This window comes from Lichenostomus cassidix, chromosome 4 (assembly GCF_008360975.1).
Source record: "Lichenostomus cassidix isolate B80296 chromosome 4, HeHo_3.0, whole genome shotgun sequence".
Classification (NCBI taxonomy): Eukaryota; Metazoa; Chordata; class Aves; order Passeriformes; family Meliphagidae; genus Lichenostomus; species Lichenostomus cassidix.
The window spans coordinates 33,269,001-33,291,430 of record NC_139484.1 but is presented as its reverse complement, the minus strand read 5'-3'; the positions used below and the strand labels follow the sequence as shown (position 1 = coordinate 33,291,430).

The 22,430-nt window shown below is 34.9% G+C and overlaps 1 protein-coding gene across 2 annotated transcripts in view; it reads left to right on the top strand.

The window, feature by feature from the left end:
- Positions 1-22,430, top strand: part of SPOCK3 (SPARC (osteonectin), cwcv and kazal like domains proteoglycan 3) — a 147,850-nt gene extending 125,420 nt beyond the window's left edge. For both annotated transcript variants that reach the window (XM_085058640.1, XM_085058639.1), the window contains exons 7-11: positions 8,714-8,833; positions 11,225-11,446; positions 17,900-17,962; positions 19,146-19,283; positions 20,284-22,430. In XM_085058640.1, coding sequence (XP_084914766.1) covers positions 8,714-8,833; positions 11,225-11,446; positions 17,900-17,962; positions 19,146-19,283; positions 20,284-20,453 — 713 coding nt within the window. In that variant the 3' untranslated portion in view covers positions 20,454-22,430. The remainder of the gene's footprint in view (positions 1-8,713; positions 8,834-11,224; positions 11,447-17,899; positions 17,963-19,145; positions 19,284-20,283) is intronic.

Genomic DNA, 22,430 nt, shown 5'->3' with positions numbered 1-22,430 from the left:
CTCATTTCAAAAACTTCTGTACTTGCTAGTAGACAGCAGAAAGACTACAGCTGGAAAAGAGCTGAAACCTGTCATGGTACCAAGAATGATCCCTAACTGTGTTTTGTTTGGATCTGATGTTGATTTACGTCACACACAGTCTAATCTGTGTATTAACTAGTCTCTGTAACACATATGAGGATCACTGTTGATAAAGCAGGATTTTTGGATTTAAAATATGTATAGGAATAACCACATTAGAAATTACCAAGGGTAAATAAATTCCTATCTCTATGAATATTCATATACATCTCATAAAAATTCCCTGATCTACATCAGACATTCATGAACAATCCATTTAGTGCTGAATGCATAATTGCACTTTGCTAACATATTTCGTGTATGCATTTGTAAACATTTTGGATATTTGTGCCCTAATCATATCTTTTTAAACTCATTAGTTTCTTCATTTCTCCTTACACTTTTGATTAGTGAATTTATGTGGAGACACAGCTGCAGATTACATTTACTTAACCAGCCTTCTGATTTCACTGAGGTGGTGGTACAGTGTACTAGAGTTTACATCTCACTGCCTGTGATTCCTGTGCCAGGGGAATTTGGTTACCTTACTATAAAATGGATTAATTGTCATGGGTTTCTTCAATAGTAGAGAAAGAGCTTGTCTATTTCTGTTGGCCTTACTTTAGGGAAGATACAAATAATTAGCTAAATTAGAGTAATTCTACCCTCTTGGTCCTCATTGAAAGGTCTACAGGCAACTGTGCTCTTTAATAAACAGTGTTATGTGATTAAAGACCAATGTTAGCGATTAAACATTCAAGAACTCACAGGGAAATGGTTAGAGTAAATACAAAGGGTTTAAAGCATAAGATCACAATCTAAATATAAAAAAAGTAAATTGCTGTGATGCAGCCCTGAATCTGTTAGACTTCAGTGGGATCCAGTATGATGTAAAATTCATTTATGCCAGACACTAGCAGGGCAGATTGTAGTTTATTTCTATTAAAGGATGATTGTTCAGCTCAGTGTTTAATTCTGCTGCCCTTTTGTGCTAGAGAAAAGGTGCAAACCAGTAGATACTCATAATGAGAAACAATGGTAATTTTCTGTCATCATAGAAAGGTCCATCAGTCCCATCTAGGTTCTGTGCAGTTACCTGACATGATGTCTTACCTCTTATTCTCTCTTATCAGCAGAGAACATTTCTGATTTCAAAAAATATCTAATTTGAAAGGGTGAAATAATGATACTCATATTTTAAGTTTTCTTTATGAAGAGCATTGTTCAGTGATCTCTTTATCTTTGTCTAGGATGTTTCAAGGGGTTGTATGTCAAATGCAAGAAGTCTTTGCAGGACTCAGGCATAATCTTGAAGGGAAGAAAATGTCCTGACCTTGTCCCAGAGCCATGTAGTGCTTTCAGGAATCCTTAAAACTGAATTTGGAAAAATACCACACTTTTGGTTTATGATTTCCTTGAAAGCTTTCACCACTAAGAAGATTGCAGATCTGTCCCAATTTGATACTTCCCATTCTTCTATTATGTGAAATACAGGATTCAGTTGAATATACAGAAATATTTGGATATTATCTTGGAATATAGCATATTACAGTAGAACATCTCTTTGGTATCTTTGCTGTCTGTATTCATAATTATGCAATTTACAGATTAATAACATCATTTTATCCTCAGAAATGAATAGTTTGGAATAAGAGAGCATGGTAAGACATGATAGCCAAAAGTAAAGGTTAGCAGCAGTTAGCAAAGGAATCCATATACATTGACTAGCCTCCAAAAAATAAATTAGCAAATTCCACAATAGGTCTGTGAACCTACCCTTCTGAGAAACTAAGGAATCAGTATTGTCTTGTTTAATTGCAATGTTTCTGTGAGTCCACATATTTTAAGTTGAAGACAGTAACTTGGCATGTAAATTCTGTATGTTGTGGTTTCTACTATGTTTCCTGCACTCCAAAATTATTGTTATATTTAAATGTGAAGCCTTTAGAAACCATGAGGACACAAAAGATCAAATTTCTTTTAGGAAAATGTAATTTAATTGAAATAATTTTGCTTTTTTTGAAGCATTAATCATGTGCAGAATGACTCTATGGAACATTAACTTGGGGCAGTAAGAAGAAGCAGCTGCAGTTCCCTGATACAGTATTTGCAGCATTTGTATTAATTGTCTCGTAACATAGACTAAGTGAAGTAGAAAATTCATTATGTTTAGTTAAACAGTAACGCAATCAGAATGCTTTTATTTGGTAATTTCAAGGTAGTATCTTCCTGAAATCACTGGCCCTAGAGGTAACAGATGGCTGATAAACATCAGCTTATAGAAATATACATATGAATTTTTTCAGTTTACAGCTTCTTTTAAAAAAAAACACTTCTAACTGTACATTTGGGACTGTAAAAAGATTACTGAAATTACTGTCCCATCCTTTACTTACAGGTTTGAAGGGATTTTTGTCCTTCTGCCAAATTTAATGGGTTTTGTTAGCACATTTCTTTTTGCCATATGTTACTCTTCCCATTTGTGACAGATGATGCAGAGCTAGAAGTGCCGTTCTGTATCGCAGGAATGGTAAGTCCCTTAAATACAATTCTTAGACATTTAGAGATAGCCACATGGGTATTAGTCCTTATTCTGGAGCCAGGAATTTTCAGTCCAAGCAATCAGCTCCTCAGGGCTAAATTCATAAACCTGTGCAGAGTGGCAGCCGTGCAGAGTACTGACACTGAGTAGGTATATGTGCTGTGATGTTCCAGCTTGCTATAGTAGATACTGGCTTTAGAGGCAGCACTGAGTTCTAGTGGCAGTTTTAGCATTACTGTATTTTCAGAAGTTTTTTTTAAAAGCACGTGTTGGAACAGATGCTCAGGTAATGCATTGAAAAGGTATTGGGCTTCATCAGCATCAGCTGTAGACTGCTGCAAGTAATTCTGCTCACAGCTGATTCAGAATTGCTGCTCAAACCAGGTTTCTGGATGTCCAGCAATCCTGGGCAGATCATCTGCATAAGTGTGTGGTGTGTTTATCACTTATTTTTCCTTTTTCTAAATCACTTTTTTTGACCCTTCACTTAGCAAAAGCTACTCCTTGATATAACAGTATTACGGTATGCTCATTGTGTCCATGTCCATTCAATACTACCTAAGCTAAAGCATAATTTTTATGTGTCTGTGTTTACATAAAAAGTAAGCACTGTTAAAATAACTTAATTTCTTTAAAGTCAGGAAGCTAAGACTGGTTTAAATATGTTAGGGAATTCAATCTATTTTGCTAGTGCTGAAATACATTCTGTGTGTCTTTACAGCTTTCAGTAACACTATTTTTACTTCATTAATTAGCTTGAGTTGAAAGGGACTAAAAACTCAGGCTGATACAGCATTTTCAAATATTTTACTTTCAAGCTGTAAAGTATATTCAAATGCCAACACAAATCATTTACTCTATGTGAAAACAGATTGAACAGTTGGTTCAGCCTAACATTTAAATAATATTTATCATAAAGATATATCTGGATTAAGTACCTATAAGTTTTGACATCATTTTTTGCAGAGGCATAGCAGTTTGTTTTAGAACACAGTCTCATTGCTTGAAATGACAGTAGACTCCAGTAACCTTTGAGCTAGTGACTTCATATTACCTTGTACTAAGTCTCTTAATGACTACTAAAATTGATTGAAATAGCAGGATGGCCTTGCATTGGCATTATACAAAAACAGGAGTACTTCTTGGCAGGTTCCTGAGTGGATTCATGTGATTTAATATGCATTTTTGATTACTGTCTAGCCTTCTACAACCTTTGCTGTCTGTCTTTTGCCATTAAAGATTCATCTCCCAGTCTATCAGGTGAAATAATAGTCTGAATAGATCTGAATTACCTCATCTTGACCTATTTTAAATCAGTACAGACCAATTCACACAATAGTTTTACCACTGCATATCTTTACAAGCTCATCACTGGGATGAAAAGTGCCTAAACATTTTCTAGTATGTATCAACCCATTAATTAATTTAATTTTTTCATCATACAGCATAACCCTGAGCAAGCATGTTCCAATGGCAAATAGCATTCTCATGAATGGATTGTTAAGTTGATCATCACTGTTACAAAACATGAACTTCATTCACATAAATCCATGTGAGTAAGTGCAGAGCTGAGGCAGGTAGTGTACTGAGACAGGATACAGACTAGAAACAATGCCAAATGTATACATTATCAGTAAATATATCTGACATTTTTTTGTTCCGTATTACTGTTATGTTCTGCAGCCCAGCCTCTCTGAAAACCAAGTTGTATTGGTAGCTGTGGTAATGTCTGGATATGGTCTCTGCTTCTTAAAACTTTCTGAAAGCTACTTTTTAGACTTTAGTCTTTTACATCTGTTACATGTTCATCTGAATGTTCTCAAAAAGTTGAGCAAAACTTGATAAGTTTCAGTGTGAGAGAAAATTACATTGTTTGTCTTACTATTTGAAAGGCTACTTAGCTGCTTCTTTCCTTTTTACTTGTCAAAACAGGAACAAAAATCTGAAGTGTGGTAAGTGCTTTTAGAAAAAAAAGTATATTGTTGAAGTTATTTGACATCCAAAGTCATATCTTCAGCGTGGAAGATGTTAGAAATAATTTTGTGCCTAATTAATGACTCACATTGTAAGAGTTCAGCTTTTCTATGTATATATTGAACTTAAAGTGGGATTCTTTCTCTAAGTCTGAGGCCCTCAGTTTACTCAATGTGCAAATATTGCTTTAGTCATTTTGGCTGCAGTATAGAAGTATGACTTTATTATGAAACTAAAAGGAAGGGGGGGGAAGAAAAATATTATTATTTGCTGTTGTTATTATAATTATTATATAAAGAAGTAATATGCAATCTGTGTACTAATACTGAGAAATGCTCAAAGACCTGATTGTAAATAAAGCTAATATTTAAGCATCACCATTTCTTATTTTTTGAATGAACTAACAAATTCTCTTATTTTCCAGAAGTTATAGTCATACATATTCATGGGCAGTGATATATGTGGCAAAAATCAGTGTACTTTTTAGCATTACTTCTGAATGCTCAGCATTCTTTTTTTTTTGCTGGATTAAATGTCTGAGCATTTAAGTCTATACTCACTGTGGGCAGAAATATCTCTTATTACCAAAAAATTCCCTGTCTATAGTGACTTGGGTACAATGAAGTAATCCCTGACTATGCTCAATGTATGTATTTTTTCATAAATTATTTCATTAACTGAAAACCTATGAAAAAAAAAGGAATTAGCTTTCTTATTTTCAATGCTACTTCTTAAATAAGACAGTAACATGTTTTTTGTATCTATTCCTTTGATGACTATCAAAAACCTGAATATTTTTATATAACCTGAATATATTTTGTTTTATTGTCTATTCTTTATTTTCTGGTATGAGTCAGATGCTTTCTACTTTTTAAAGTTTGAGCGGAGAATACTTTATAATTTCCAAGTAATTTTCAGATCTTTTCAGACATGAATTTTATTACCTGCTGTCTGGTTCACCAAAACTAAAATGTTTTATAACGTAATTACCTTATCCTAGGCTGATGCACAGTGTGTGTTTATTCAAGAGACTCAAAACAGTGAATCTTCCCAATATCTCATTTAACCTTGCTTAATATTAAAGCTTACAGGCCCATCACCATCTTCCAGAATTTCTTGTTCTACCTCCCAGACTTACTTTTCCCCAATTTTTTCTTGTTTATCACCAAAAATATTTTCTTCCGGGAAAGAGATTTTTTTTTTAATTGGACTTATTGCAATGTGATAAGAAAGGTCTTTAGCTGATCGATAGAGAAATACAAATATGTTAGGCATTATTTATTATTCAGCAGCCTGTTTGAAATTGGCGCTACATATATAAGTTCTTGAAGCAAAATTTCCCTCTAGACTATACCTGAGTGTGGTGCTTGCCCTGTAAGCCAGAAATTGAGCTGTTTTCATAATCTGAAGATGACTGCTCAGTGTGCCACTTACCCTTGTGGACTGGTGAGTAGCCTGATCAGATTGATGCAAATAAAAAAAAAGTTAAAGTTTCAATCAACATTAAAACTAGTATTCATAATGTGTTAAGTTATAGTAATTCCTATGCTTATGAATAAGTTTGAACCCTACTTGTAATGCACATTAATATAGAAAGAATGTTAAAGAAAATAACATTGTTCATGAGTTGTTCTGGAATTTGCTTTAGCTGTTCATGTATATCATACCAAAATACTTCAATGAAAATTTTTAAAATATGTCTTCTGCATGTAACAATAGAGTTGTATGCAATTTTGCAATTTGCTATGCATAGGTTTGAGAGCTGTAGATCAGTTTCCAGATTATTTTCCTGATGTAAGAACGTGCAAAAAACATTAATAGACAATTGGTGAGTTTATGTGTTTATAACTTAACTTGGAAACAGGTTCATGCAAGGTAATTGTTTCATGTACTGTGTTAATAATAATTAAATTTGTTTTAAATATCTTTTAAATACTAATCATAATATATTTAGAAGTACAGGAGCCTTCCCCAGCAAGAGTTTCCCATAGGTTCACATTTTTCAGGCATTCATCTGCTCCAGCCCAGGTCTCCTCTGGGAGCTTCTGGATTTGTGCTTCCCCATGCTCCTCCATGGGCTCAGGGGCACAGCTCCCTCACCATGATCTTCACCATGGGCTGCAGAGGAATTCCAGCTCTGGTGCCTGGAGCACCTCCTGTCCCTCCTTCTCCACTGACCTTGGTGTTTGCAGAGCTGTTCCTCTCACAGATTCTCATCCCACTCTGGCTGCAATTCCATCTGTGCAATGACTTTCTTTTCCTTCTTACTTGTGTAACCACAGAGGAGTTACTCTCATTCCTGACTGGCTCGGCCTTGGCCAGCAGTGGAACTGTCCTGGAGCTGGCTGATGTTGGCTCTGCTGGACATGGAGGAAGCTTCTGGCAGCTTCTCACAGAAGCAACTCCTGTAGCCTCCTGCTACCAAACCCTGGCCATACAAACCAATATACAGCTGTAATGGAAGGGAAAATTAAAGAGGAGCAGGGTGTCCCAAGTTAATAGCTGATTGTTTATGCTGACCTGTCAACTGATTGCAAGGGTTGGTACAGGAAGGTGTTGCTGTAACAAACAGAAAAATCCCACAATTGTGGGTTATGATACGTAGTCTTGGGTCAGGAGACCATTTTCATCTGGTTGTTGTAATACATTTTTGAGTACACATGCCTGTTTATGATTATTTTTTCCCAGTTTCCTATCAAATTATCAGGAAAGAAATAGTTCTGTTACACAGGAGTGAAGCACAAATACAAGTTTTATAGAAATGTCAGTCTATAACATATGCAAATGTATGTATAGATTGTACTTAAAGTCTTTCATGGATAGAATCAAAGTATCAAGAGAGACTTCAGTAAAGCATAAATAATCCAGTGCTTAGATGCATGTGTTTGTACAGGCATTGATAGTTGTTGACATAATGACGTTTCAATCTTATTTTAATACAAATAGGTGTTTCACAGTGTTGTTCAATTTAATGAAGTGCTGAAGGCCACTAAATATGTTGCATTGCCTCACTATAAAGGAAAAAGAAGCAAACTGGAGATTTATTTTCAAGAGTTTCACTGTGAAGCTCTGCCACTTAGGTATGAGCTCTTCAGGTTGTACCTTATTCCGTTACTGGTCGACTTGGAAAGTGATCCCAATTTGGAAGTGACAGCTATTACGAATGGCAGTGGAAGGTATTTTGTTACCTTAGTAGGGATGCATCTGGTGTCTTTTCTGCTCTTGGCTTTTTCCAGATACTATTACTACTTTTATCTTCTACCTTTTTCCAAACACATGGGAAGATGGAATTCTGGGAGTGATATCTACTTGTTTCAAGCCTGCCCATTCTTTGTCTTCTCAGTGAATAAGCCTCTTGACTGCGCATCTCTAATACCTTCTGTGGCTGGAGTAAATATGAACTGCCAGTACTGTACAGCACTTCAGCCAGTCTGCTACTAATCTACTGCTCTTGGTGCTACCGATGTTCTCTTCGGTCTAATGTGCTTTTTCTGCCTTTACTATTTCTGGTCAGAGAGTCCATCCTTCCCACCACTAAGCAGCTGTACAGTTGCCTGCTTGCCATTAGGTGCTCATGAGTTTGGTCTGTGAAGCTCCTTTCTATTATATAGGCTTCCAGCACACCGTTGAAACACTTTTACTGTCAACCCTATTTCCTCTTTTCATGCCTCAGCATAGAAAACCGGTTGTGTATTCATGATTATCACCTAAATTACATCTCCAACCTGTTCCGGTAGGGCTTGCATTAGTATTGCCTTAATGAACAGGGAAATGAAAAGACAGAAGACTGTCATGGGTGTCTCAGCCTCATCTGCAGTAAGATGTGAAAATTCCTGTGCTAAAACTGTTTGTAGTAGTATATGAATGAGGTTTTTAATTTCTAGATATCTGTAATTTTATTATTTCTTTATACATCAGGCACTTATTTCTGAGGACCTTTGTTGGGTTTTGAAGGCGTACCTAAACAATACAAGTGAATTGAATGAATTTAAAAAAGCTGTGGAACTTATATGTTTGTTTTATTTTATGTGATTTGGTTTTTGTAGGGGTTTGGGGGATTTTTTTTAGCATAATTTGAAAAGTTCTGTTTAGCATTCTGGAGAAAAACATTAAACAGCTCTGCATTTTGTTTTCCAGTATGCAGTGACCTGGAATTCAGGGAAGTTGCAAACAGATTGCGAGACTGGTTTAAGGCACTTCATGAAAGTGGAATTCAGAATAAGAAGACTAGGATTGTTCAAAGGCCTGAAAGAACCAGTAAGCAATTTCTGCTTGTCTTATTTGATGCTTTCTTTGATGATTTTCTGTACTTTTGTATTGCCATTGCTACTTTTGTATTGCCATGTGCCTTATTTTCATGTGATTTAAATAGACATGTACAAAACCATAACTTCAGTTTTTTCTGAAGTTGGATTCCTATTTATGGCTTAGTACTAATCATTTTAAACTTTCAATATCATTTGACAGGACAGCTACCATTTACAATGCTTTAATTTGTGAATGCTATCAAATTGAAAGAAAAAAAGGAAAGGATCATTAGTTATGTGTGACCCATCTTTGCTAGTTGATATCACTGTAGGTACTGGTACAGAAAACCAGATGGAAAAGAAGCTTGTAAGTAAAAAGGAATTTTTAAGGTTATACTTGAAATTGGAAAAGACCTAGGAGTACTCTTAAAATGGAAACAGTTGGGGGCATAATTAGTTTTTAACCCCTCAAATATTTGAATAGTTTTTAAAAATGTAATTACCAAAGAACTTATTTAGAATAGCAGTTGAACTGTGCATTGATAGTTCCAAGAGTAAAGTCCTACTGTAAAGTTCTTTTTCACTGTTCTTCAGATAAATTTATTTCTTTTTAGAGTATAACTTGAAGCTGACTGAGGAGTTGGACTTGATGATCTGTGTGGGTCCCTTCCAACTCAGCTTATTCTTTGATTCTGTAAAATAAGCAGATGTTTGGGGGATTTCTGCTTTTCCTTGCTATCGTTTATTGAAAACATAAAACTGTCTTCTAGTGTCCTAAAATACAAATACTTTATGATGTGAGCTTTGCCAGCATGAACCACAATTGCTAATTTAAAAATATTTTGTCTCATGTTTGAAAGTGGTGTCTCTTTCAATAAACTTAAGCTTAAATTTCCACATGCAGAGGTATTATCTACAATTACTTACTTTGGCCCACAAGGTCTGTCATTGAATACCACCTTTAAAGTGGCTTTTATTTGATATTCCTTTCTAGTTAGCATTGTAATATTTAAAATCATAGTTGCTCTATTTCTGCCCCTTCTGTTACAGTTTGGTGAGCTGGCAAGTGTGCTAAATTCAGAAAAAGTTCATGAGTACAAGAATAATTTCTCCCATCATGCAGGTATACAAAAGGTAGAATAGGTAACAGTATGTTTCATGTTGTCCTCTTTCGATATCTGTAAATATATATTTACAATATGGATATGGATATACAGAAATATGGATATTTCTGTTGTCCTCTTTCGATATTTCGAGATCATGAGGAGGATCTCGAGCTAAAAGCAGATCTAGGGGAGAAAGTGTTAGGAGGCCTTCAGGAACAGAGTCCTACAGGTAAATCATCTTGTACTGAACATTAATCCTTAGACATAATGTTTTAAGATGGAGAATCCTTCCAGATTTTTGTAATCAAAAACACCTAATAAATAATTCTACCTTTTACAGATAATGTTGAATAACATATTTACTATATATCCTTATTCATTCAGTTGGGTCCTGTATCTCACTGCTCTTCATAATCCACAGAAAATAAGTTTTGTATTGATATTTTATCAGGGGCTGAAGAGGAAGGCAGATCTTTGGCTGAATGCTTGGCTATGTTTTAAAATGGCTTTAAACACATTAAAACTTTATAAATGTCAAATGCCTGGCTTTATTTTTTTTCTTTTTTTTTTCTTTTTTTCCTCTTCTTTGTATCAAAAATAATAATTAGTGTAACAGATCATCAGGGAACTAGAAAAAGTGAGATAACCATGATAAAAAATCATAGTTAATTTAGGATTTCTGGGGCAAAGGGAGTTTATGTGTTGATCTGACTTCTACAGGGAGTTTTTGATGCTATCAGCTTTTTACTTGTCCTTTCTGAAATGGTCATTCTACCACAGTATGGACATTTCCATATACAAATATATATCTAAAAGGACATCTAATGACTTCTAAACACAATTACTGGATTAAATCTGTCTAACTTTTGCAGTATAGAAGCACTTTTCAGATTCTTTATTGTTGTCAGAACAACAACAAAGGCATGCAGGCTTGATTTTCAACAGCAGTAGAAATTGGGAATTCCTATGTGCTCTCATGTCAGCTTTGCTATAGCCGTATCTACCAATCTCATTTTTTCAGTGCTCAGTTTTTACTTAAAAGTTTTGAGAAGAATGGTGTTTAGTAGCCCTAAATCTTGTTCTGTACTGGGATGTGTACTCAAACTGCCTGGCCACATAGGCCTGTGGCATGACCCACAGCACATGAACCAGAAAAGGTGTGTGTGTTTATGTTCAGTATCTATGTACCACCAGAGCTGTTTCCATGGTACAGCATTCTTTTGCAGTGGCAGAGATCAGCAGCTGCTCTAGCTTTCCTCCTATGTAATTTTTATAATTTTTGTTTTGCCTCTTAGGATTTGATACGAGCATTTTGCCAATTTGCAAAGACTCTCTTGGCTGGATGTTTAACAGGCTCGATACGAACTATGACCTGCTGCTGGACCAGTCAGAGCTGGGAAGCATTTACCTTGACAAGAACGAGCCGTGCACCAGGGCCTTCTTCAATTCTTGTGACACATACAAAGACAGTTTGATATCTAACAATGAGTGGTGCTACTGCTTCCAAAGACAGCAAGGTAAAAGATGAGAGCAACCTGCATTTGTGTAGGACTGACCTTTCTGTTGGGCTTTATCTTTTTTTAACATATTAAGAAGATCACAGTGAACTACAAGCTCTTAAATGCTGTACAGTGAATTTGTGTAAAGGTTTGTGACCTAAGGTGAAATTACTTCATTACCTAAAATGAAGTAAAAAAATCTCAAACAAACAAAGCCAAAGAACTCAAGCTGCATGGAAAGGCTTGCTAGAAATTCAAGGATTCTAAGTGCAAAACTGCCACTAATGCTTTTACAGCTATGTTTTTCCTTATGCCAGCATTCAATACATATGTAGAGGAAAGAGATGAAAATAAAGAGTGAAATTACTTAAATTCCCAGTCTACTTTTCCTACATTATAAAATAAACTTTTTTTATTGCTAATGTAGGGTATATTAATGTTCAGTGAGCCTATTAAAACAGCTGAATGAACATTATGGATAAAGTTATTTCCAGTCATTTGGACCTAAAACCAGTTGGTTCTTATTGCCTAGTTGAATCTCTTGTTTATGTTCTGATGTGATTTTGGTTAGACAAATAAACACAACCTGTAAGCATTATTTTCCTGAGGAATATATAACAATTTTAGACAGGTGAGACATCACATAATTATATAATCAAGCTAGTTGTAATATATCAAGGAATTCAGTTATTAAATATTGTCTGAAATTGGTCAGAATAACCCCTGGATTTTTCTCACTGACATGAGGGAGTTTTTCTAAAGTATAAGCAGCAAGCAGGGTTCAAATTTCTACTGCCGGTAAAGGAGATAAAACTGATTTGGTGGAAAGTTGGCAAAGTTAATTCACTCTTTTTGAAAATTTTATTACCAATTTTTAAATCTCACTTGTACCCTTAAAACTCTCCTGATAAATTCCCACTGACATTCAACATTTATGGTTTCAATCTGATATCTATGCAAATAAAGGTTTTTATCATGCCACATCTGCCAGTTGTAAATCTAAATAAAATAAAGCTGTACTTCTGTAGGTAAATACTAAGTGGCATATTTACTTTCTGTGGTAACTTTCTTGTTAAAAAGTTAACATTTAAACTTTCAAAATACCTTGTTCATTTTATAGTAGAAGGATAATTTTTGCTTTTTTTTTATAGGAATGTGTACACTGCTAACAAAACTACCAAATTAGAGGTGACCCATCCCAGGAGTAATGTACCTCTTAAAGAACTTAACATGTTTTGTTCATTTGTTTGTAATGTAAAAAAACACCACAATCATTTCAGCTTAATATATAAATACCCTTACTCTTTGGAGGGCAGCATAATTCTTTTCAATTGTCTGAGGAAGTGCTGCACATTACATGTGGCCTGCCATGGTCCAAGGTTTTTCTACCAATTTCATATAATGCATGCATGACATAACCAGGGCATCAAAGAAATGCTTCCACAGATCAGTTTCAAGTAGTTTTGCATTCTCTTACCTATAAACACATCTTGTGTAAAAAAGTTGCTCAGTGTACTTCTAGAGTCTGAGAATGGTGTTGTAAAGACTGATCAAAACACTGCAGAATTTTATTAATGGTACCCCAACAGATCCATCTTTAAGTGACACTGATTCTTGATGTTGCACAACCCAACATTATTAAGCTTTTTTTCCCTTTTTTACCAATTTCCTCACTGTCTTGACAATGGTGTTGAGATATGGTGCTGATTTCAAACAGATTAGGTAGTCTTCGATACCACAGTGTGTTTGAGCATATAGTAAAAAAGATGTGTCCTCAACATTGTTCATGAAGTGAAATCTCTATTTCGGCAACCCTTGCGTATTATACATGCACTTCATCCTTCCAAATTAACACTGTCATCAAAATCTGTATTCTCAGTTTTTTCATGTAAGGAGAAAAAATAATCTTATAGTCTTCTTTTGTCATGCGTTACTATTAGCTCTTGCACAACTATCTGAGCCCTAGCTCCCTAGTGTATTAGTAACCCATTAAATTCTCTGTTTGCAATTTGCATTGTTATGCTAAACCATGGACTATGTTCATGTTTGGTTATGTTTTACTAGATTTAATGATCTAAAAAAGGCCTTTAACCAAGCCTTTGCTATTAATAGCAAAGAGATGGAAAAGCAGAGAAATTCAGCTTCTTCTTCCTGATGTTCATTAAAATAGGTTGGTATCAACAAAATGCTTCAAGCCATGTAGGGCAGTTCTCTATATTCACTGAGCTTTGTAGTGCTTTCTGGGCAGATCAATGGTTTTACAATACCGTTGTTGATGAAGGGTGTTCAAAAGGGAATACAAAATTTAGTCAATCTTATGTATCATACTGGGATAGCAATTTCATTGTGCTTTTAAAAGTACATAGTATTTGCTTGAGTCATTATCTGAGAAGCCTTCATGGTCTTTGATCTTAGCTTCACCATCCATTAGAGTACTTGAAACTCTCCTTCATTCATTCTTTCTGCTTGAGATCCGTCATGGCGCATTACGCTACACTAGACCCATTACTGCACACTGCTAACCACTTCTAGTCAGTACAAGCAACTTCTTATGAATACTGAAGCCAGATCTTTCTTGTGGAGAAAATTGTCTTCCTGTAGTAGCTGTCTCACCTTGACTAATGCTTAAACACTTAGGTGTGGTCCAGTGATAGTTACTGCGTTTTTCTTTGCCTTTTTCTGCTTTAAATGTAGTTTAGTATTTTTGAGATATATCCAGGGCACTATAATGAATTTCTGCAGTACTTCAAAATCTGCACTGTGCTGGTGCTCTTTGCAAGCCTTTCTGTACATTTTGGTCACTATGGACCTCTAGTTGCAACAATTCATGCCAGTGTTTCAGCACCCATCTTCAGACCTTTCTTTCTTAGCTGTTCAATGCTAACTTGACACTTCAGTGCTTACTTAAATGCTGAGGCCTTTGCAATGTTGGCCTTTTTATAGGTTGAATTTCTTTCTGCCAGTAATACATTACTGCAGCCTTGTTCTGTTTCATCACTGATTCAGGGTAGGAGAGTACCCAGTTTTGCTGGGAATATTAATGCTTAGCAATAAAGTATTTCTTTACTGCAGGCCTCTGCATGGCTCTATAAGTCCAGCACTTCTCTAGGTGTGTTTTCTTACAGACTCTTCTGTCTGTCATGCTTGGAAGATATCTTCATGACTTTAAAAACAGTTCCTTTTACTGAAGAATGATAATTGTAATGGTTTGTATTTGTCAGTCTTAAATATGTTTGAAGTCCTTGCAATCTTGTAGATGGTTATAAAGGAAGGTGTAACATGCCTTTATCAAGATAAATGATGATCATAAATGAGATCCTCTAGAATTCTTCAAGTGTGGTATTGATGCTTCAGATCCCTGAAGTACAAACCTTGGACATCCAACAATTATAATGCGTAACTCCAAGCACAGGCAAGACATCACAAGGCAGCCTGATCTGCACTGGACCATATTCCATAACCTAGGGGCTCTGCCAAATATTATCTGTTAGGTAGGTGGAAAATCACTGTTTTGTATTTGAATAAGAAGGAGAATCTCTAAAAGTTGGAGGCTCACTCTGTGGGTAGCAGCTTCTTGAGACCTATCAGCTAAAAATCATAGACATTTTTTGTCAAACCTGCCAGTTTCACTCCTGTTGATCTGTTAATGTGCCATTTTGATAAATCAAAACTTAATTCTGCTAGCCTTGAAGCAGTTCTTGACATGACTGGATATTAATGTCTCAAGGGCCAGTGTTAATAGCACTGGATACTCTGGTGGGCATCAGTACTTTGAGCACTGATGAACTGTGAGTGTCTGTTCATGATTCCCTCATAGCAATGCACTGATATTATCAGAAGTACAATTCCTGCCACATCTGTGAAAGTAGATTAAGGATGAAGATGATTAGATATGTTATTTGTTTTCAGAAAGACTGATGCCAGATTCATTGCTATTTCAAAAGAAGCCACCACAGTTATTTTTGTAAAGGATTTTTTTTTTTTCCTTGGCTTAAGACTGCCATAAGTTGTCCAGCGACTCTGCTTTTTTAATTGAAATAATTTCAGAAATCTACAAAAAAAGCTTTTCAAACTTAGGAACTAACTGGCAAATAAAAAGGGAGGCATTACTATTTGGGAAGAGAGGAAAAAGCATGTGATGTGAACCAAAAGCAATTGGTTGGATTTCTAGCCTGTCATTCTCTTTGACAGTTTTAAGCACCAGAGTGATTTAGTATTTTTAAGAGTTTTTGCTGCTTTTACCCTGAGAAGCAAAGCTTAAGTGTGAATCTTGACAACCTAATTTCTGAGAAGAAGAGTGTTTTGGGTAAGTAACTTTCTCATGTTGCCTTGTTACCTCTTGCTTAGTGGTATTCCTTTTAGCAATTATGTCACCAAAGATTTATAGCTATAAAAGACATTTTCTTTAGGCATCATCCATAATTTTTACATTTCCACATGTTATTGCTCCTGTGTGCAGATCTGTGTTTCTAATTTAGGATTATTTTTCATGGAAAAAAATACATGTGTTTTTCCTATTTGACTAGTTCTTCTTCATCAGCATGTTTCCCGTCTCTTTTGGAAGAGAGGATAGAATGGAATGGAATAGAATAGAATAGAATAGTTCTGTGGCATAGTCCAATAATTAACCTAACTCTGCCAAATTCATCCCAATCCCAGATCCTTATAGCCTGTGATATTTGTGTGATAAATGATTGTAATTTATTAGATTAATGGTTAGTAGAAAATACTTTTAGTTTAGGAAATAATTGATCATCAGAATGTAGTAGCATTAAGAGTTTAAATCTTCAAATATTGGGAAAGACAGAAACCTTAGTTTTGAAAGCTAATAAGAAATAGTAAGCATGGTCATCATCAAAGTACTTCTTACTTACAACACAAAAAGTAAAACTTTATGTAGCCTCAGCAAATACTCAAATATTGAATTCTTAAAACCCAATACCCCAATGATATTAAGTCTAAATGATTTTTCAAGAGCACACCCAGAAAATTGGTTGGTTTTCTGGAAAGACAACTCCTGAAAATTCCTCCTGGCATTAAGACTCCTGTTGACAGTATTTTGAAATTGGAGCTTGCTCTTAAGGCCTTCACTCTAATAAGAATCATTATAGATTTAGTGTGAAAAGCCTGGCCCGCCCTAGTTGAGGCCACTGGAAACATAAGCTTCTTTAAATTTATTGGATATGTAAATGTTATTTAAAACGTAAAACCAAGAGAAATTAACACCCTGTTGTCAGTAGTGGGTTATTATTGTCTGCTACTTTTTATTTACTCTCTTAGATAATACCAAAGGCCTATTGGAATAACTAGGCTGTGCCAGCCAAGTGTCTCTGTGTTCACCTGAGGTGTATTTTTGATCCCCACTTCATCTAGGCATTTGTCACCAGAGTGCCCTGCACAGGGACTGGGTTCTGGTCTTAGGTGTCTTCTTCTTCAGTGGACTAAGCCAGTCTTAGTAATCTTTAAACCAGCTCACAACACCTTTTCCTATTTGCATGGAGAAACAGGGATCCTTGAGTTAATTACATGGCAAAGATGTACTATAAATTGAGTCTGCTAAAATGGAAAATGCATTTAATATTCATGGAATGTAAGATTTTGTCTGGGAACTGTGCAAGCTACAGACACCTGTGAGTAAACTCAGTAATTCTATTGCTGATTCAGAATGAGAAATGACCTGGTGCTAATGGTCTGATGTGGTACACAGTGCCAGTGTTCAGAGATTAATTAATACTTTGCTGTCTTTGATTCTTTCACTTACTCAACAGTGATGTAAACACATTCACATCTTATTTTCTTTCCATTCATGGGGCATACTGTGACTTTCTTTTACGGACAGTAGAAACCTAAATTATTCAGAACTGCAATAAGCTATAACTGAAGAATGGAAAACTGAATTTTAATACATATTCTGCTTCTTAGAGCCATCTAAAGTTTGGCCTCCATTTTTAAGTTAGTTTGCTGCATATGGGGCTTTGTACCCATAGGATTCAGTCTTAAATTGTTGCCAGAGAATCACAATCTTACTTTCTTAGTGTAGTATGTGAAACACAAAATTTGAACATGACTTCCAAGGAGGACAAAAAGGAAGAAATTAAAAGAGCTGTCCTGTTGCTAACTGCTGCTAGTTTCTAACATGAAGTAAGCTTCACAAGTGCACTCTGATTTTTATAGGTGGATAAAGTAGGGTGTGATAGACCTACTATTTTGGTGTAACATTCCTCTATCCTCCAAACTAGTGACTAGATGCTCACTGAGAGATGAGTTAACTGGGAGGGCATTCTGCACAAATCCAAGGTGCTGTGCAGATTCGTAATTCTCAAGGTGTGGTAATTCTTTTATTTCAGATGTCTGTTTCATAACATCAGTAGTTAGAGTGCCCTTACAACACAGCACACTGTGAAAATGTAGTCATGTGCTTTCTGTCCTAGATACTGTGAAATCTGTTTAACATTTTGTATGTCATTTTAGATCCACCTTGCCAGACAGAACTCAGCAACATTCAGAAGCAGCAAGGAGGAAAGAAGCTCCTAGGTGAGCCATAGATCATTCTTTTGAAGGTTTTATTACTTACATAAATAACCCTAGTTAAACAGCAACACAAAATCAATATTAATCCAATGAAGATAGACCACAGTAAATCTCAGCAACAAAATTTATGAAATTTTTGAAAGCTATTAAACTTAGTTTTATTACCTTACCTACCAAAAGCTCTTACATCTGTTTTATTACCCTGATAGAAGGTACATTTTTATAGTTACAGAGGGGACAGCATAAGGTACTCCTGAAGTAGTATCTCTGCTGATCCCTTAACTACTTATTCTGTAAGTAATTGAAATCTTTGTTGTGAATCAGTTTATACTGCAGCAATACTTCTGAAGTGTAAAGTCTTCATTTACCACTAGCCACTGTGTAAAAGCTGAAATAAAAGGCTTGGCCCAAAGCAGTCAGAACTGTGTTCCTGCTAAGGGTGGTTTCTAACAAGAATTATACACTTCAAATGCTTTCATATGAATGTTTTGATCATTGTGGTCTCCATTTGGTCCAAGTGATAAACAGTAGATTATTCAACTGTAGGCAAATCACTGCTTCACAAAGTAAACCTCTCTTGTACATATAAATGCAAATTTAATATGAATTTTTTACAGGTTTTTTTGTGGTGTGTTATGCTGAGTTTGTCTTCTGTGATGGAATAATTAAATATTAGGATGTAAATAAGTGGTTTGTAAAATACAGATTAAATGCAAATAACTCCTTTTAGCAGATAGTTTGTTAGTCAGGAAGTCTGGCCCTTACTATTCAGACTTGTTTGTGCTCCACAGATGATAGAACTTCCCATTCAAGAGTGGGTCCTACATTTGAGCCTTTTCATCCGAATACAGAGAAAATCTTGACTGAGACATTCAGGGAGTAAGGAATATGTATCACAGGATGAACAAAAAATTTAAAGGAAGATTGTTCACTTTATTTCTTGAAATAAATGACTGATATGTGTTATTTTCCCTCCCACATTTGATGTATTCAGTCACTTCGGGTCAACTAATTTAGTACTGCTGAATCAGTCAGTGTAGAGTCTGGAATGGTGAAAAAGCAAAAGGAAATTGCTTTCTGCTATAACTGCTTTCTGTCTGGTATTGGCCATGACATTGGTTTTGATATACTTACTCAACATGTACATCTATATATATGTACATATATGCATTTATATATATTGCAGGGCAGTACATCCCCTTCTGTGATGAGGATGGGTATTACAAACCAAGTCAGTGCCATGGAAGCCTCGGGCAGTGCTGGTGTGTTGACAGGTACGGCAATGAGGTATCAGGATCCAGAACAAACGGCGCAGCGGAATGCGGTAAGTGAAGAACTTTTGTGGTGTTTGGTTTAGAGGTGTTCTTCCCTTTGATTGCCAACCAGGTTGAATTTCTTCAGTCAGAAATGTGGGACCCAACTACATGGATTTTGATACAAAAAATAACAAGTTATAATTTGTTGCTGTTATTGCTTCATTTTTTTTTGGAACTACTGTCACTGTGTCAGCTATTAATAGACCCCTTATATGTGTTTGGCATAGTTTATATAAACCCAGGAAATATTAATTTTCTAGAGCAGCATTAGATAAGTCCCAGAATGTTTCATGAAATTCCATTGGGTAATCAGCATGCTAGTGAATTCAATTTGACATTTTTTTCAGTTTTTAATTGAGGGAATTGCCAAAAGTTTTTAGCACACTAAATCTTCCCTTATTTTTCCCTTCCCTACAGCACTGTGCAGCTTCTTCCAGGAATTCCCATGTCACCTTTATTTGATGTCCCAGATATAAAAGATGAAAAAATAAAAAAGTATTTTTCCTCTTTAAAAAAAAAAAAGTCATTTATGACTGCTTTTCACTTCTTCTCCAACAAAAGAACATAGCCTGAAGCAGAGAGTAAATTGAACACAGAATTTGAGGTACAAGCTCAGGCCTATTGTCCATCTGATCCAGGATCCTTTTTAGATAAATGGACAGTTCAATACAGTTCAAGATAATATGTAAGAAGTGAACAATAGTCAGTGTATATTATCAGTAGTCCTTGTTGTCCTCTGTAAGTTGGACTTAATTTTTTTTCAATTGCTCCTAGCACTCATTATAGCTCTTCAAATCCTTAAAATTTGTCTCCTTTTGTTAGAATGAATTTCTCAATGTTATATTGAAGTGGATTTTTTTATGACAAAAGAATCTTCATATTACTTATGGTTTTTTTTTATGTCACACAGTTTAGTTATCCTGAAAATAAATATTCTGGTGTGCCTTTTGTATGATTATGTAAAATATACTATAGATATGTATTGATATAACTATCATAACTTTTTAGCTATCGATTTAGAGACTTCAGGTGATTTTGCCTCTGGTGATTTCCATGAATGGACAGATGATGAAGATGATGAAGATGAAATAATGAATGATGAGGATGAAATGGAAGATGATGATGAAGATGAAGGAGATGATGATGATGATGACGATGATCATGATGGATATATTTGATGATATTAAGGGGTCCATATGTTGTACCTTTCTAAATTTCACAAGATGATGCTTCATAAAATCCCTTTGCTCTCCAAGATCAAAAGGGTTCTAACAAATATGTATATTTTGTATGATTATTTCAAACATTGCAGCTGGAGTCATAGACTTTTTTTGTTTAAATAAGAATAATTATATCATGTGCTTTTGAGTTTTTAAATGCCATTGCGCTGAAGAAAACATATTGGAGTTCTAGCCTGAAGAAAAAAATGTTATGTGCTACTGGAAATATATATATGTAGAAAACACTATAAAGTCAACCACTCTCTTAAAAATTCTGCTGAAAAGATATTTGCCCTTACCTGGAACTGTGCATGTCCTCTTCAGAATGCATATTGGAACTTAACTTCAATTCCATCAGTGTTTTAGGCCCTGCAATTGTCCATTTAATGAATCAGAGATGTATTGCAGTCAAAAAACATTGGTGCACAAGTAGCATCTCAAACAGCTTTTAATTAACCAAAGGTGTGGAGAAAAATCAGGAGGGAAAACTATAGCTAAGTCCTCCTTTGGGTTTGCATTTGTAGTTACATTTTTATTAGGAAACAGCTAGATTATTGAAAGGATTTTTCAGAAGCAGTAACGTAGACAAGCACGAGTTTGGTAATTCTAAAATTTTTTCATCTTTTCTTTCTTTGGTTTCATGTCAAGGTCGTATAAGCTTTATCATTATTTACTTAAACGCTTCACCCTTTGTGGTTTCTCTGTATTTCTCTCTAATGAGACTAGCGTAAAATATTTACATGGGGAAAGACATTTGCTTAAAACGGTATTCCCTTTATACATGACTGTATTTCAGAGTATTGTCACTTGCCCCAAGGTAGTTTTTAATCAATGTATAATTATGCTTTTTATTTTCTTATTTCAGGAAATAGTTTTGCTCTTCATCTTAATTCATGTTGTTTTCTGTTACTAGTGCAGAAACTTAGAGAACGTATTGTAAAGGTGCCTTGCAAAATAGAACTAGAGAGGTTTTAGCATGCATACCAGTATAGGATGTTAGGCAATAGCTAAGCACACCCAATTACCAAATTAATACCAGTATAGGTACTGCTGCTGGAATGAAGAAAATGGATTATTTTAATTTTTTTCCTATTATTATGTAATTACCATGTGGTCTAGATTATACTTATTGTGTAGAGTAGCACTTAAGATTTGACTGTAGAGAAAATTACTTTAATCACTGTATTTATGTTAGCATGTTAATTAATTGTGTAGACATTTTGAGACTCCACCATCTTCATTCATATCCTGTTTCTTTTCTGCCCACAATAAAATTGATATGACCTGTATAATGTATTTCTACAGGTTGTATAATTTCAAAAATTAATCACTGATTTCCCATCATTAATTAAAAGGAAAATCAGATTCTTATTTGAATTAATTTCTACACAGTAAATACTAAATCTAATGTTGATCTTATGTAATATTGAAAAGTATAATGCATTTTCTTTTTTACTGTTTGTGTATAGTTTGCAAAATAAAGACTCTTGTAACCAATCTTTGGCCAGTATAGCCCATCATTTTGACTTTTTACATAGTCTGAAATTTAGAATCAAGAAGAATTCATGTTTCAGATACATTTTACCTATTAAAATATGTATTTATTTGAATAAAGTCATTAATGTTTTATTTCTGTTAAAGAATATTTGAATAGGGCAAAACCCATAGGGACCTTCTGGTTTTCTGTAATTTCCCTGATTTTTCTATAGCTTTGTTATGTACTTTTATTACATTGTCTTCATTACACAGTAAAGAAAGAGAAATACTTCTTTTTAAGCTCTGTCATAATTTGTGGGGCATAGTTGTGTTATTTTCTTAAATGAAAATAGTTAAGAGTTTACCATTCTGATAGTGGGATTTTGTCAGAGAACAGTTTCTTATGACTGAAATTAACTGATATATAAATTGATTTTAAATAAAGAAGCTAAAGAAAAA